General features: G+C 35.5%; 1 protein-coding gene across 5 annotated transcripts in view; it reads left to right on the forward strand.

The window, feature by feature from the left end:
* SHANK2 (SH3 and multiple ankyrin repeat domains 2) overlaps positions 1-17,981 on the forward strand; it is a 292,208-nt gene that overhangs the window by 151,759 nt on the left and 122,468 nt on the right. For all 5 annotated transcript variants that reach the window (XM_072339251.1, XM_072339252.1, XM_072339253.1 and 2 more), the window contains 2 exons: positions 11,503-11,585; positions 13,178-13,302. In XM_072339251.1, coding sequence (XP_072195352.1) covers positions 11,503-11,585; positions 13,178-13,302 — 208 coding nt within the window. The remainder of the gene's footprint in view (positions 1-11,502; positions 11,586-13,177; positions 13,303-17,981) is intronic.

Consider the following 17,981-nt stretch of genomic DNA (forward strand, 5'->3'; position numbering starts at 1 on the left):
AAAATATATTGACAAAGAGATTATTTTTAAGAGAGAAGCGTTTCACTAAAACTGTTTTTGTGAAAAAACTCCCAGAAGAAGATTAATGCAGGTTCAGAAAGTTCACTGTTAAAAACTAGGGCATATGTGGAGCAGTTTGTGTTATACTTTAAACCAGCAGTTCCAAGGTTAGACGGTACAGCACTGTCAGATCCAGTTGCAGCTGTAACAGAGGTGGTTTATATTTGTACTGTGAACACTTCAAATTTAATAAATTTTGAAATTCACTTAAAATTAAACTCAGTGCAACTTTAATTAGTCACCCAATTAAGGGTGAAATGCTAAACTAAAGTTTCTACTGCCTTCAGTACTTACAGGATAAAAACTGTTCGATGCCAGAAGGTAAACTGTAATACAACCAGCAAGCAAGGAAAGGGGGCAGTATGGAGAGATTCCAGTTGAACAGTATTAAGTAATTGCTGGTTTAAATAAAGCAGAATTCTTTCTCTTCATCAGCTGGCATATCTTTGATTTTTTATTATTGCTACTGAAGCTGTGAACTAAACTGGCCATTCTTTTGATGAATTTCTGAAAACTATGAAACTGTTAGAAAGGAACACTGCTAAGATGGACATTTCTCAAGATTTTTGCATATAAGTAGACAGTTCAGAGTAGACAATGTAACTGAGGGCTTTGGTGTAAGTAGAGATGAAGCGAGGTGGGAACATATTTCAGAAAAGAGGTAAGGATGCTGCCTCCTATTTTAACGTTAATGAGGTTGTAAAATAATATGGTAATTAGCCAGGGTTTTTAAAAAGATTTGTGCAAATTAAACACTAATTGACACCTTTCCTTACATTCCTTACAGGAAAAGCCTAGAACATATAACTTTCTCATTCTTTGCTGACTTAAGTCTTTTGGAGAAGGAAAAAAAATGGGAAAGTGCTTTTGGGAAGAACATTACTTAGTGCACTTGATAATACTTTCTGTGTTTTGAGACAGAACTTCAAACCTGCTTGTAACATACACCTCATACTCAAGCATCATAAAATTTTACAGGAATTTTAGCGCTGATAATTAAAGCTAAAACTAAATGTAAAGTGGGGTTTTATGTGAAATACTCATGTCTGCAAAATTGAAATGAACTGTCGAGTTACTCAGATTTCTTGTGGCTACAGGTGCGGTCAGTTTCCAGGAAATGCAGGACAGCAGGAGGATAACTCCTAGAGAGCAGGGCATGATGGAAACCCTGAGGGATCCTTTAAAAGTTTAAAACTGAAGTCAGGAATGTTGACAGAAGTGTATGCTAGAAACACTAGTCAAAAGATCCTGAGAAAGGCTGATATAACCCCTTGCATTACCATGAAATGTACCAAAACACGATGACAGTACTGCACAAAGATACATTTGTTTCAGGGATTTTATAAGGAGTAAGTTGTCCAGCTTAGCTGGAAGCTGATAGAGTATTGTGCTTGTCCTGCTCTTGCACCCTTCTCTGGTGTTGCCCTTGCAAAGAAGCAGGATGTTGGATCTGACCCAGCATGGCTGTACATATGTTATTCTGGCATTAGCTAAAAATGGGAGGAAAGTCCTGTTTGATGTGTGCCAGCTCTGAGATAAGCATAGAAATTGATTATCAGACTTTATGAACTAGTCAAAATGCTTCATCAGCTGGAGAAGTTCGTTATTGTTATAAATAGTTATGTTTTTCTACATTCACACCATTATCTAAAATCTGAATAAATCTGGACTGACGTCACTAGTTCTACCTTTTTTTTCACTTGACCTATTTGCTAACCTTGAAGTTATTTTTCCTTGTTACCGTGGTTGTCTGCAAGAATACTGACTACCTTTATCAAAAGTGTTTGAAAAATTATTGTTTAAAATAAAAGCTATGGAGAGAGGTAGCATGGTTACTAATAGTGAAAATTACTCATTTTGTGTGAATGCTTTATTAAGATTCTTAGAGAGAAAATTCCTCTTTCTGTGTGCCTTGGTGGCAATAAATAGCAGAGGCTAGAACTGCGACTGATTTGGGTGGACATACACAGTCCTAACAAGGATAAGTATTCTGGTTATGTGCACATATTTGTTTAGTCTGTTTATTTGTTCAAGGCTCATAGTATGAGCAATGAATATTAATATTTTCATGCTGCAGGCTCAGATTGCTCACAGGCTTGATAATTACAACTGAAAATTGCCATTAAGTATCAGGTGTAAGTGGAGTGTGCTGCAACCCAAAAGACTAATGTGATTGATGGAGCAGCTGTATGAAGGGTAGGACTCTACATTATAAAACCTTTGTGCTGTGTGCTAGAATTACACCTACATAAATGTTTCATGTTTAGTTTTCATTTTGTCATGTGTTGTTATTATTACTATTCTAAATACAAATGAAGTTAATTAAAATAAGGGAACAAAGCTTTTCTTTTTTTTCTAAATCTCATTTTGCCATCCTCACTGGCATGCTTTTTATTCCCTACCAATACAAATGAATAGTAACTTTTCTTTTAAAAATGATAATAATGATAATAAAAAGCCTATATCTGTGCATCATACTGTATTCAAGAGTAGGATTGTGACCTTACAATTTGTTTTTTTTCTTCTTGTCTATCCTGACATTTCTTCATAAAATAAAATGAGATCTTACTGGATGATTTATATTTCCAGGAAGTGAATTTTGACTTCTTCTTCTGTTTTTTGTTGTTGTTGTTGTTTTGTTTGTTTGTTTGTTTGCTTTGTTTTTTTTTTGTTTTGTTTTTTGTTTTTTGTTTTTTGTTTTTTCCCCCATGTCTGTATGTTACTTTACTGGTTACGTCTCAGCAAATGAAGGTGTAAATAGGGAACTCGGGTATTGCTTCAGATTGTCTAACCTATCCCACACCCTAAAGAATATAATATTATTATATTAAGTTGAATTAAAACTAACTAAAGGAATATGGACTGATACAAAAATATCTAAAAAGTCTCTCTTTGCTTCTACACTGAGAAAAAAATACATAACTTCTCTGTGTCATGAAATTCAATGTTTTGGGTTTTTTTTAAACCGTTATTTCTTTATAATGTGTTACAGTATAAACTCATGGAGGCTTATTGCATTGCTGTTCTTTTTAAAATAGATTGCCTCTTGTCCCTTCTAATTGTGGTTAAACTGTTGGGCAGCTCTGTCAGTCATAGGGCTGGAAATAAACAGCACAATCTTTCCAACTTTCTAAGGCATATTGAATCACTTCTTAACTGACTTTTTGTTTGTTTGTTTGGTAACTTAGAGAAATGCTGTTCATTTTTTACACAGGTTGTCAAGTATTCAAAATCCAATAAAGACAACTTGATTAATTATTCAAAAGTGTGAAACAGCTTTTTAAGTCGAGGAAGTTATATATGCTGTCAGGTTTTACTATCATCTATAATGGTGTCTTTATGCAATGGAGACCCATGAAATATAGGAATTTAGGAAATGCCTATAGGTCACATCTGACATCTTACAGTTTAGCATTAATCAACAGATGAATTTCAATGGGTGATATGTAGAATGATCAGATGGGCTCTTACCGAACTCTGTAGAAAAAGCACTGATACATGAGATGAAAATTAAATAAATGGATACAGAGATGTGAGACATGAAAGACAAATACAGGTAGTGGAGGTATGTGGTGTACCACTGAAGCACCTTCTTTTCCTTTCCCATTCCTCTATGGGGCCTGGGCATAGCAAACTCAAGGAGATATGGGTATGACATTCAAACATGTAAGAAAGCTGGAATTCATATACAGTGTTGAGCATATTATTCCATTATCTTCACAGTGTCTCTTTCTTGATGTTCAGATTTATAATACAGTCTTCTTTTTCTCTTTAAATTCTACATATGCAGGGTTGTATGCAGACTTGGTTTTATAATTGCTTTTTTTGTGAAACAGCAAAGTGACTTAGAGCTCCTGTCACTGTGAGAGTGCCTGATGAAACAATGATTATTCTCCAGTATAATTATTTTGAATGCATTAAATAGCATTTTGAGGGCTTTAATAGCTTTTTTTTGGATGGACGAGTATACATCAAAACATTGGGTTCAATTCCTCTGATTGCGTCTTATCAGTAAATGTTGTGCCAGTGTGATAATTTTGCATCATGATAATGAGAATATTGTTTTGGAAACAGTTAACTACAGTCTAAGTACACTTTAGATATTGTAGATCAGTGGAAAAATAAAGTAGGTCTGTGCCCTGATACCCTATGTAAAGGAATGTCTGTGAGTTCCTACAAATGGTGGGTTTGGGGAACAAGGAGAAAGAAGGGGAAAGTCAAAGACATCAAAGAATAGGAGAACTCTTTTTACTCAGCTACTCTATTGTCAGAATCTCATGACCTCAAATATTGAAAAGCAGAAAGGGTGACCCTGTGTTCAGCTCTTCTATGTCATTCTATTCAACTAGAATACCTTTACATTTTAGTTATTATACCACCATTAGTATTCCTTGGACTTCCACCTTCATTTGCGTAATAAGGAGTTTATCAACTGAAAGTTGAAAATTTGCTGTATTCAGATATTTCTGTTTTAATGACAGGTTGAGAATTCCTCAAGTATAAAACTGTTGAGGTAGTTACCAACTGTCTGTTTGAAAATATTATCTTAGCGCCCTCCTCCCAATTACATTTTGCTATAAACTTCCAGATAAGCAAATGTTCTGTATTAAAAGGAAAATCATTTAGGCTCTTCTTATATGACCATAATGATATTAGCAGGATTGATCAGTTATACAAGGCAGGACAAAATATGAAGTTGCATTTTTACTTAGTTTCTCCTGTATGAGTAAATTGTGTGAAGTTTTGTTAGAAGAGGGAAATAAGTATTTGAGGAAAACAAAGTTTAGAAAGCAGATGCATATTCTGAAAAACAATAAAACTTTTTTTTTTTCTCACTAAAATAGAAATTATTGATTATTTAGAACTCAGTGTGATAAAACCAAGAATACATTCTATAAAAGATAGTAGGTTGTAAATTTTTCTGTAGCATAATAACCTGCTATTGTTCAAAGCTATATCTTACCAAATAAGAATGTTTTTAATACAAATTTTATTGCATTGCAGCAAAAGATGTCATCACATAAGGGAATCTCTGCATGTGATGGCAGGGTATTACAGAGAGTTTTCTACGAGTTAGAATGTGTGTTTGACTACACTGCACTGTTTCTGTTTGGGTTGTAAGTGGTTTAGGTGGGGAAGGACCATCTGTGTATTTTCCTATTTGCTCTGCAAGAAAAACATGCTAATTGTTGTATCTAATACCTCTTGAACAAGTAATGTGTGTTCTGTGTGTTACATGAGCTGTGCAAGATTTTCTGTAAGACCATCAGCTGGATGATCAATGTTTAAGAATAATGAGCAATCAGATACAGAGTCTTCATTAATCTTGAAGGCCTTAATTATTAGGATTAGCCAATTTTCCCAGAGTTGGTAAAATAGATGACTATAAATAGTAAGGTTGACCCCTTCCAGCAGTAACAGGGAAAGTTTTTCCACTGGAAGTTTCTTACATCTTACGGTAAGATTTGCTGTTCACATTATTTAAATTTTACATGGTATTGGGACTGGTAACTTCTCCCCAAAAGCAAGTATTCAGAGAAGAAATTCTTTATGTGCTTCTAAAAGGGAATGACCATCAAAACAGAATAGTATTCCAGGATACCGTTCTATGGGTCTGAACCTGGTTACCATACATTGACTGTCTTAGCCTGAAGTAAATTAGTGCAATTGCTTTGAGGCATTGTATATAGATTTATGGAATGATGTGGATATTTTTTTATTGTATCTAGCAAAGTTTAAAAGAGGCTTTGACTTTTCAGTGTGGAGAGGGCCCTGTTGTTTGATTCTTCAAACCGCAGATAGCTCTGTATTCAGAAGATCTTTAATAACAAAAATAAAAATTCAAGAGTACTCAGGAGAGGACATGAAAAAAAGATTTGAAGAAAAAAATATTTCATTGGCCTACTGAAGTAAGTTGTCTTGGTGAGGATAACTTCTCACTGATAGACAGAGCAAACCTCTAACAGAAGTTTGTAGGGCTGAGAAGTCTACTCATTAGACTGCAGCTCTGTTGTCAGAATCTCACATGCGATCTGTTCAATAACTTTTCTACTTTGGAAAGTTTATCCCATTTTGTTAAAACTAAATTATATCTGTAAGGTCTGCATGACTGGATTGAATGAGGAAAATAATTCCCTTTTAAATTCTTTTTCTCTACCTTAGGAAAAGATTGACAATACAAGTAACTATTTCTGTTTGCAGGTAATGATGATCATTTCCACTAGAGTGTACACCTTGGGCTTTTTTTTTTCAGATGGAAATCCTCAATGACACATGCAATACAAACTTCCATAAATGCATTCTATGGTCCTTCTGGTTTCCATCTCAGTATTTTAGTGTTTTGACTTTTGTTTCTGGGGTAATTTGTGCTTTAAGATAGGGTGCAGTTTTTCTATTTGTGAAACGGAATCTAGGTTTCATGGGTTTTACTTCCATCAGGAATCAGTGCTTCAACCCTTATTTTCTTCATAAGGGTCTTTATGAACGATTTAACACTTCTACCTCAGGCACTGTCTGATAGGGCTGTTTGCAAAGCAGAATCTTAAAATTCTACACAAATGTCTACACAAATGATGGCTTTTAATGTTGAACGAGTGCTGAATTCAAATCACAACTGTCTGTCAGACCAATCTTTTTATTTCCCTTTCTCTATTGGTAAGGCTATAAAATTATGGAAAATCTGACATCTGTGCACAGTTCTTTGGCCTTAAAATGTTAAAGAAGCTACATGAATGGATGAACAAGTGTATTTTCTAGTGTTTAGTTTTTACTTAAAGCCTTAAGTCTAAGGTTTGTCACAGTACCTCATGAAGAAATATTCTGCATTTTATAGGATATAATTTGCATTTAGCTGTGTTTACAATCTTGGACTTGTACAGACCCAAGTTAATGTAATGTGTCCTCTATGTAAATATTGAGCTAATGGTTTTAAAATTCCTTGTTTTGTTACCAAAATATAAAACCAGCATTATTCTGAATAATTTAACTATGGAATAGAAATTGTTTCGTTTTGATTTGAGATAGGATAGAAATTGATTTTAAGGATGTTAGGTACTGAAATTTAGCGTAGGGTGATATCACTTTGTTTAAAGCATCTGTGAAGAAACACTTTCCTGCTTAACATCAGACCTCTGAATAGACTTGCAACACAATGTCTCCTTTGTTTGTCACTGATAGCTAAACCCTATATATGTTCTGTTCCTGAATATTTGCAGCACCTTCATGATCAAAGAAATGCTGCCAACAAGACTAGCTGTGAGAAAAATTGACCTACTTTTATATTTGGCTCCACTTTGCCTGCCAGAACCAGGTAGAGATCTCTTCCACAGGTCTTCAGTGCAGATGTCCAGTCTGACACTGAGATCTGGGAGCGCTGCCATGGAAAAGCAAACAAAAATCAATATTGCAGATAGTCAGAGGTTAAACATTTTCTGGTTCTTCCCTTCCTCAGAGGTGCAAGGGAGCTTGCTGGCAGAAGGATTTTGGAAGTTGTGAATTTGGTTTGTGTGTGTATGTTTGTTTTTCATCCTTTTCTGCTCCTAGTTCTTTGCTCTACAACAGAATAAGGGATCAGTTTGCTTTATGTGCTTGGTTTAAACAACTTTTAACAGTTCTCAACATAAGAGTTTTGCAGATTACATTCTTTTACATAAATTGGCTAAACATTTGATTTTTCAAACCTACATTTTTGCTTTACAGGCTGTGATAAGGTTTTCCTTATGTAGTACATCACCGAAACAGTGTATTAGTAAACACTGTCAAATAGTAGAGATCATATTGTACCTTTTGTTACAAAAAATTCTTGTTGTGCTTCTACTTTTCCATTTGCCCTCTACCTTACATGTAAAACACAAAGCTTTCTACCAGTTTAGTATTCCCACTTGCAGTGTGTAAATTGAGACATAAAACTGGCTGGTTGTAAAAATAAATGCGCTGGAGGGGAAGAGAAAATCATAGATGCCTTTCATATTTTTCATCTGAGCAATCTTGGATATTATGATTAAATGAGCATACCTTAAAAATACCAGTGAGGGTTGATTGTGAAGGGAGCTTAGATTTTTCTTGGTGGTGTTTTGTTTATGTTTGTTTGCTTTTGTTTTGTTTGTATTGTTTTGTTTTTGTAAGTTTGTGGGTTTTTTTATTATAGATGCGTAACATTGATCAGGTGAACCACACCAAGAAGTTTTCAAAGCACTTCTATTGGAACTTCAGCCTTTTAAGGAAAAATGTTCTGAATTAGTTTTTGCTGACAAAAATTAAAGAATCACAGCAGTTTAATAAGGTACCTAGATAATAGGCTTTCAAATTCTTTACATTAACTATCTCAAATGAGAGAGGGGTTTGGATAGAAGAGAGGAGGGTTTTTCTTTGAATGATCCATGTTGTACTTAGGTTCTCAAAAGCAGCTTTCCAATTTCTATTAAGCTGTTTCTTGTTTCCAAGAAAGCTTGAAGTAAATGGGTCTTATTCATCTGGTCAGTGTCAAGAAAAATTCTGGTCAGTGTCAAGAAAAATTCTGAAGATAGCTTTACTGTTGGATCTTCAGTGAGCAAGTACAGAGTCCCATCTTGAAAACTGATAGTGGACTGAAGACAGTATGCCAGTATGCCTGTATAAGTTTCTATAACATGAGGATATTCTTGGAAGGCTTCAACAACGTAGCATAAACTCTGATGGTTGCAGATTCCATCTCACCTCAGTATCCCTGAACAGGAGTGTTTTTGGCTTTCTTGAGAAATACACATTTCTTATTACATCATTATCATAGAAAGAATATTCCTTGTAAGAAGAGGTAATATCCAAATTACAAGAGCTGCGCTGAAAGTAATACCTCCTATATTATTATGTTGGCTCACTGTGTCAGAGATGCATGTTGGTGGTATGGCAGTAAAGGTTGATCCTTCCCACCAATATTCCATTACATTTTGTTGCTGTGTGACAGATGGCAGCATAAGGGCAGTTTGACAAAATGATGTCCGACATGAAGTGCAGATTAAGCAAAGGTATGTCTTTGAATTCCTCCTTGGAGAAAAAATGGCACTCACTGACATTCCTCAATGCTTGATGAACATTTATGGAGATCAAACAGTGGATGTGAGCACAGTGAGGCGGTGGATGGTGCATTTCAGTAGTGGTGACAGTGATGTGAAAGACCAGCCACATTTTGGATGGCCATGCACAGCTGTCACACCATGAAATGAAGATTGCCTTGATCAGCTCATCCATGTGAATCTGTGGATTACAACAAGGAAATTCTATGTAGTGATGTGCACTGTCTTTTGGGATAGGAAAGGAGTATCCTTTTTGGATTTCCCAGTACCTGGACAAACCATGAACTCTAACCACTACGTCATGGTGCCGATTAAGCTGACAGCTCAATCTCTCAGAATCAAGCTAGAGAAAAAGACAACCTTGCTTTTACAACACAATAGCACTAGGCCCCATACGAGTTTAAAGACCATGGGGCACCATGTAAACTCTTTTACAACATCCACAGTGTAGTCCAGATTTGGTGCCTTCAGACTTCCATCTGTTTAGGCCAATGAAATGTGGACTATGTGAGAAACGTTTTCCTAGCAACAATGCTGCCATAGCAGCTGTGAAACTGTGAGTCCCTTCTGCTGATGCACATTTTTACAAGTGCAGTATGCAGACTCCTGTTCACCATTGTTGAAAATGCATAGCTAATGATGGTGACCGTGTTGAAAAATACTGTTTTGTAGCTCAGAATTTGCTATGTATTTGCTGAAAGCAAATAGGAGGCATTACTTTCAGAGTTACATGTATTTAGTAAGTAGAAGTAAGGCGAGAGGCAATGTTCAAAAGGGGTTGGTATTTATGGAAGTCATCTGTTGCTCAGAAGGCTGAAGTCTCCATTGTGGTAGCTTTAACTCAAGTGTTATTCTGTTCAATAACATTTAAATACTGCCTAGTTTGGAAACCATAATTACATCACTACTTCAGCAATAACATGCAGTTGTATCACTCAGTTGGATTTGGAAAGTCACCAAAAGAGTGGTCTGTGATGCGTGAGATATTTGGAGTTTGGAGGCTGGCCACTGGTGTCCTGATCTCATCATTTCTGCCTTTGTTCAGAGCTTTAAGTAAAAAGGTCACACCATTTTTTCTTTCATTAGTTTCCTCCTCCCCTTCTGAATTATTAATGGTGCTGAAGGAGTCTCTGTCTCTTATTGTGCTCTGGGTACTTTAGTGACTAAACTCTGCACAAGACCAGTGGAAACTTTAGTTGGTTAGTAGAAATCAAGGCAAAGAAATGAAACTTAATGCTTTTTCCTGTACTGAATACTTTTGTAAGTGTTTTAAAGCCAGTTTACCAGTCTTCTGCAGTGCTTACAATTCATTACAATTCATGAATATTTAACCCCTGGCACTGTGCTGCCTAATGGCGTTATACCTAAAAATGCATTTTAGATTTTTTTATTTTTTTTTACCTTTAGCTTATTTTTAGTAGCCAAATGTTTAATGAAAAACTGTAAACAGTTAAAAGCTTTTACAGATTGTTCTCTACATATGAGATCCCATTTTAATGTGGATTTATGCATTTTCTTTCTTCTCCGTCTACTTTTTTCTTATCCAATGACAGAAAGATTCCTAAGGCTACTTTCTCTTTAAGGGCATGCTGCTTACATAAATAGTCCTTTAAACCATCGTCTTGTTTTATAATATTAATTGTTGATCAGGAGACAGGAATTATTCCTTAGAAACGTGTTTTCCTGATTGTGCATGCCTTGTTACTATTTCAATTATGCAGATTCTTGATGCTGTGGAAATTTGTGCTTGATGACGCCAAGGCAGCTGCACGTTGTTAGCATTGTAGGCTGTCAGATGATCATGTGGGATTCTTGCAGCATGCAACATTCAATAGGATTGAAAAAGGGCTTTTGATGCAAGGCATAGCTTTCAGAATATATTTGTGCCTTTTAGTTAGCTAATATAAAATCATAATATTTTATCTTTAAATTTAAAATGCTGCCTCATTTTTCTTCTGGTTGGTTTCATTTTGGCTTCACTAGAAGATGCATCTGGTACATCCACGATTGAGGAGTTTATTAATGATACTGTCGTTCAGTTCACTTACTTTTTTTCCTTTTAGAGTCCTAGCTAGCCCACAGATTACATGATCACATGCTCATTCAGTCATTCATATAGAACACAAACCACCATGCATGTTTTCTTCTTTCTTTTTCCTCTCTGCCTTTTTTCTTCTCTTTAAGTTGCATTGTCATGTTCTCTTTTATCATCAGGCTTAGTCTTTGTCTTCCCTCCGCTGCTATTTGTATATATTTTCCCATGCTTGGTTACTGCAATATTATTTGATTAACGGGCTGTGATGATGATGAACCTGCACACTGGAGGAGCAGCTACTACAGTGGTGATGAAGGGATGTAATAATGGTCGCTATCCTCGGAATTCTCTCTACAGTGACTGCATTATAGAAGAAAAGGCAGTGGTCCTGCAGAAAAAAGACAATGAAGGATTTGGATTTGTGCTCAGAGGGGCAAAAGGTATGTGCTTCTGTGTATGTGTGTGTGTGTGTGTGTGTGATGTGCACTGGCATGAAGAAATTTATACATCTCTGAATATAAGCAGGAATTATTCTTGGTGCACTTGGTTGCTAGACAACAGGATTCTCTGCATGCTGTACTACTCAGACAGATTTTTGTGGTTTCTGTCTGAAGCAGTTTGCGTTTTTGTATAGGAGAAGCACTGTATAGTCATTTTGTGGGGAGAAAGTTTTGTCTGTATTTTTACTGTGATGGTATATGTAATATTTTGTCATTTATCTGTTTTGTTCTGCAGTTTACCTAACTAAGGGAAACCTGCTTTCCTTACAAAACCTGCTTCTTTATTTCAAATGACAGTCTGTTTAAATAGGTCTGTGAATAGAAATAGACAGGAGTGATGGTTTGTTTAAAATAGGTGTGGATCTCCTGCAAGGTGACATTGGTGCAGTTTTAGTATGAAAATATGATCTTTTTTTGTATCTTCAGAAGCTGCACGTATGTTGCATGGCCTGTAGTGTGCTCATTTTAAAAGCTGTTCGTATATTAAACTGCACGTTATTTTTCTCTAGACTAAAATCTAAAATAATGGCATTGTCAGGAGTTAAAAAAAGCATTCTATTTAGTGCTTTCCTTTTTAACTTTCAGATCAGTTTGTTCCTTTTGTATTTTAAAAGATATACATGATGGTATGTCCCATCTCTTGGTCCCCCCCATTTTTCCATGGCTTCTCCCTTGCCTTGCTAGAGCATGCATAATATTCCTTATCTTCATTCCTGGGACATCATTTTTGCTCCCCCTCTTCCTGTACCTTCAAGCCAGTGACACTGTAGATTTTCAGTGCTGTAAATGTTTTTCTTATTAAATAAATGTTTTGTAGTTCTGCTAGGAAAGCCAATTAAAACTACCTTTTAGTTAACCCATTGCCATGAGTTGACTGTGCATCAAGCAGAGGTTACTCCCACTGTGCAAGCCCAACTATTTTCCCCTAATTTTCACTGTAACAGTGAGGGCGCTTAAGGTGAAAGACCCAAGGACTTTTCTGCTGGTCTGTGTATGTGACAGAGACAGGAAAGGCTGGTTCAAGGGCTAATGTTCCCCCTTTCCATAAGAAGTGCTTTCTATACATACACAAAGAATTTTTCTAGACAAAAAACTGGCTTCTATCTTTTTTGCTCCTGCTATCCACCCTCCTCCCTGCCTAGGTTGGCCAAATGCTCTTTTCTGTCTACAGTACATAATTCTTTTGTAGTTGGTTGTTTCCAGATTTTTAAGCATTTTGCTAGACATACAAAAGGTTTACATGAAGTCATATCGAATATCCTGGAATACTCAGAATCCAGCTATTGCCCCATACTGCTTGATTTAGTCTGTGCCAGTAAAGAAGCATGTATTTTTCTCTCTAAATTAAAGACCTGTGGATTGCTATTGCAGAGATTCCAAGCATTCTGACATTCTTTGAGGCAAAGTCCCTCACTTTTAGCACTCATCAATTTTCAATCATAAATTTGAATGGCTGGTAATAGGCCTTTAGTTAAGTGGTATTTTCAAGCATTTCCTAACTTTCTTTTTTAATGTGGCATTTATTTCTAAAGCTGACACACCAATTGAAGAATTCACCCCAACTCCAGCCTTTCCTGCTTTGCAGTACTTGGAATCTGTGGATGAAGGGGGAGTAGCATGGCAAGCTGGCCTGAGAACCGGGGACTTTTTGATCGAGGTAGGAGATCCTGACATCTAATTATTAGTGCTCTGCTCTGGAAGGAGTGGCTTTTCCTTTTATAGAATTTCCTTTGGAGAAAGTGTATGATGCTTCTGAAATAGCAAGTTCCATGGACTAACACCAGTAACTATTTTACCCTCTCTATTTTTAAAACTCATGCAGCATTTAAAAAAGCAGTAAAAAGAACAATATTCAGGTTACTTGGGAAGTTTCTATTTGTTCTCTTTGTCATTTGAGAGAATACAGTAGCAGAGAAACCTGAGGATTTTGATACTACTTTGCATTATTGAATTCAAATTCAATTTAATTTCTGTGTTTATTGCAAACTATCAGTCCTCTAATCTAAATATTTTTACAGAGTCACCAAAATTAATGACTTCTTGTGATACTATTTCTGCAATCATAAATATTAGTTTGATATTGGCAAGCTGTGAAGATAAAGGAAATGGTTTGAAATTAGATATTTACAATCGTGTATTTTAAATACAGTCATACACACACACACAAAGTGGATTGCAATATAAAGTACTATTTTAAGTGTCATGTTTAAACATTGCCTTCATTCGTACAAAAAATGTCTTTGTCTTTTGGATTTTGGAGGATTTTTGGTTGGGATGTTAGGTTTTGTTGCAATAACACTTTCTAGTGTTACTGAACAGTATGCAACAAGATCATGGTCTGGGCTTCCATACAACTCCTTCATAACCAACAAAGTGATGTTGTGGTTCTTTGAAAATAGTTGTTTTTAGGGTGGATCAGCAGAATCACGTTTGTAAGATCTGTTCAGTTTTGGTTGTTTTTTGTTTTTTTGTTTTTGTTTTTTATTTTCCTTCAGGAAATGTCTGCTTTGTTAAATATTTATTGATACTGTAGCATTTATTTCTGCAGAGCTGGCTTTTCTATTCAGGGGAGAATAGAATGTGCAGCTTTCATTTGTTGCCTGCATCGAACTTCCATGGTGATTGAATTTAAATAGGTGTACTGCTTCATATTGTAACAATGAAAGAACAGGCTTTGCAGATTCTTAAAGTAAATAGATGTGCATTTTGGCCAGCACCTTTTTTCTTACTGTTTGTTGACTTGTGCATATGACAAACATTACAAATTGTAATGGTACATACTCAAGAGCAAGAAGGCTTTCAAAACTAAGATTTTTTTACTATGGCTTTGGAAAAGAAAAAACAAACAAACAAACAAAAACTTTGGTTTTGATTTCTTGATAGGCTTTTAGTCTGTAGGAAGTATGAGTTGCACAGGCTGATTTCACAAATAGATTTAATGGTGAGTAACATGTAACTTAATGGAGAGGATTACAGCATAACTGTGCATATGAATTTTTTTTAAAGATTAATGAGAGAATCGAAGAAATCTGGGATACCTGATTCTGCTCAAAGGTTTACTGATTTTGTTGCTAATGAGAGAACTAAAATTAATTGTCCAGACAATCTCCTAGCTTTAGCTTGGAAGAACAGTTAAGCATGTACATGTATTGCTGAATCAGGACATTAATCCGTACTTTGAAAAGGCCAGCATATTTGTAATTAATTTTGAAAAAACCCACATTGTTACATCCAAATCAAATCCATTTCTGTGTAATTTATGTATACCAGGTTATTCTGTTCTGATTTTTTCTATTTAATTAAGAGGATATTATAATCTTGAGAATTCAGAGAACTGATGGTTTGGGAGACTTTTATGTTGAAGAAACTGCTGGGATGTTGATTACTTTCTTGCACTGAACTGGTAAGATCTTAATGTACTCCACACTGCAGTGCATGGTTACCATAAGTGGTGGATTTAGTCTGTCTTGCTGCCAAATGCTTTCTTCCATGACTCTAAAGTTTATGCTGGTGTGTGTAAGTGCCACCTCAACCATTTGTAAGTAATATAATGCATTTATCATAAATGTCACATGAATAATAAAGGAGTCAATGGGCAACTAGGATCCTAATTAGTCTCATTTATAACACTTGCAGCAAGCATCAAGCATTGGGAAAGTGAGAGTCCAGTTTGGCAGAGGGCAAAATGCAAGGAAGAGCAGATGTTTCACACTTGCTTAAGCAGGTTCAGTGACTTGGGGTTGTAGAGGTAAGAGAAGCCTTTTCTCTGACTCTATCAAACAACAGTCTTGACAGGAAGATAGATCCCTTCTTTGGAAGCAGGAAAGATTGTGTGGATAGGTGAATAGAAGGCATCTTTCCTTCATGTTTAGTTATGGTCTCTGGGACCATCAAGGGGGGTAAAACAACTACAGCTGCTATGCAAACTAAATTAATTTGATCTAGAAGGTGATGAACATTGAGCAGAATAGATAAATGCTCCAAGTAGAAAAGGAAGAAAAGATGTTATCTTGCTTCAGCAGGTACACAGAGTAGATATTATCTGTAAGGGGCTGGCACACTTTCATGTGATGGAGTTTTTATCAAGTTTGCAGCTTTTCTGAAAAGCTACATGATACTGATTTGTCCAACCTGAACAATTAATTTTAATGTAAGTCTTCAGAAGCTAACATTTCAAACTTGATTGTGGAGATACAGTATTTACTGATTCTGCATGAAAATTTTGGATGAGGGCTTATTGGCTTATTATTCTGCCTTCAAGTCTGATAATATTTTTTTGTGTTAAAACATGTAATGTGTTTAGTAACTTTTCTGGATAGAGTTCAAATAAAATGTGTTGGAAAAGTGCATGACTAGTTTCAGAGCTGCAACAGCTAGCGACAGATGTCATTATATGCTTATTTTCATAAGTAACTCACAGTTGACAATTCATGTGATTTTTCTTAGCTTTGGTAAACAATCAGAAATGGAGCACGACTATGAGTTCAATTTTATTAAATGAGGGAGATGGTATAGTTTGCCTTAGTTGCTGCTTTTTGATATTTTAGTAGGTATTTTGTTGAATCTCAGTATGTGCTCAATAAAAGAGATAAAAATAAGCCACCACATCAGTGCAGATGCTATGAAGCCTGAAACGTTATGGAATCCATTATAGGGGTGTTTCAAAAACTATAGCCATCATTAAGGTATACACCAATTATTAAGCCATTCGAAGTTGTTGTAAATTCATCATTGTGACTAAATGGCCCCAGTTTGTAAAGATTTCATCAGAAAATATCAAACTGACCTGATTTGGTTTATTTAAATCTTTGCAAGAAGTGCATTAGCTCCGATTCTAAATCTCTCATTTATTAATAATATTTATGTGCCTAACTTTTGTTAACTTTATACAGTGCAAAAGTCAACATGACCATAAATAGAGGAACCATTAAATAACATTCAAAAAGAGCTGTCTTAAAACTTGACTCAAAGAATCCTTGGGTTTAGGTGCTCTGTTGCTTAGTTGATTTGTTTAGGTTTTGTTTGTTTGTTTGTTTTTGGTTTGTTTTGTTTATTTTATATCTTATTAAATTTAAACTCAGTGGATTTTTAAGAACATGTGAAAAAATCTTACTTTGGGAGTGACAGAGCATTGGAACAACTAGCCCAGAGATGTTGTGGAGTTTTGAATTGGTGATATTCAAAACCCACCCAGATACTTACCTGTGCAGCCCACTCTAGGGAACCTGCTTTAGCAGGCATTTGGACTCCATGATCTCCAGAGCTTCCTTCCAACCTCTATGATTCTGTGATTAAGACTACTTCATGTTGTTGTATCTATGAATGTATAGCTGTTTTGCAGTTGCTGCATGATGTTATGATGGGGATTTTTAATCTATCACAGCACATTTCGCCTATCAAACAATGTTATAATATCAGTACTCAATAATGAAAGTAATTCTGCAATCTTTTACCAGAATAATGCTTTTCTTCTCTGAATGAGGCATTGCATTGCATTTTTGTGCCATAAAATAACTTTTTCCAGATAAATTGAAATGTTACTGTTATCAGAGTAGGATGGCTGCTTATTCACTTTCAAATAAAAATTTAAACTAGTAAAACCAGCGTATTATGTAGTTAACCAAAAGAAGGTAGGCAAAATCCAAGGTTTGGCTTGGAAAACAAAACCAGAGGTGAAACTAGAAGAAATCTCATCACTTCACAGTACAGGTTAGTTGGTATATGTACTGAATCATGCAAAATGGTCTGGAGTATAACTGCTATCTTACTCAAAGGTTTAGAGAATTCAGTGGAAAATAGACAAAATGTATCATATACAGCATTATTTTATAATTTTACAGACAAAGGTATGTGACTATATAAGAAGTAGTAATAAGCATTCGAGAAGATATTTTAAATAACTGGAATAATTTCAAATCAAAAGCTAAACACGTGTGCACATGATTAACTTTAGATTCATATTTAGCAATAGCTCAGATATTTATTTTATTCCAGTAAATGCTTCACACAAGTTTCAAAAATTATCTGAGAGGTAAGCATTTAACTGTGTGGTTGTAACTATAGCCATTATGGTAAGCATAGCAATGTTATACCTTATATTTGTATTTGATGACTGAATGGATTAGCAGGGATTTAAAGGCCACCTGGTACTGACTTGAGTTCCTTGAGCAATTAAGAAATATTTCCAAACCCTACGTAAGCTTCACTAACTACCCCAAGTTTTCTTTTATTTCTATTGTGAACCCCAGCTTCTACCACCAGATGTATTTATAAATAGTTTCCTGGGGAACCTACATGGAGACCATTTTTTTTTCTCTCCATGAAATAAATGGAGGT

This window comes from Excalfactoria chinensis, chromosome 5 (genome assembly GCF_039878825.1).
Source record: "Excalfactoria chinensis isolate bCotChi1 chromosome 5, bCotChi1.hap2, whole genome shotgun sequence".
NCBI lineage: Eukaryota > Metazoa > Chordata > Aves > Galliformes > Phasianidae > Excalfactoria > Excalfactoria chinensis.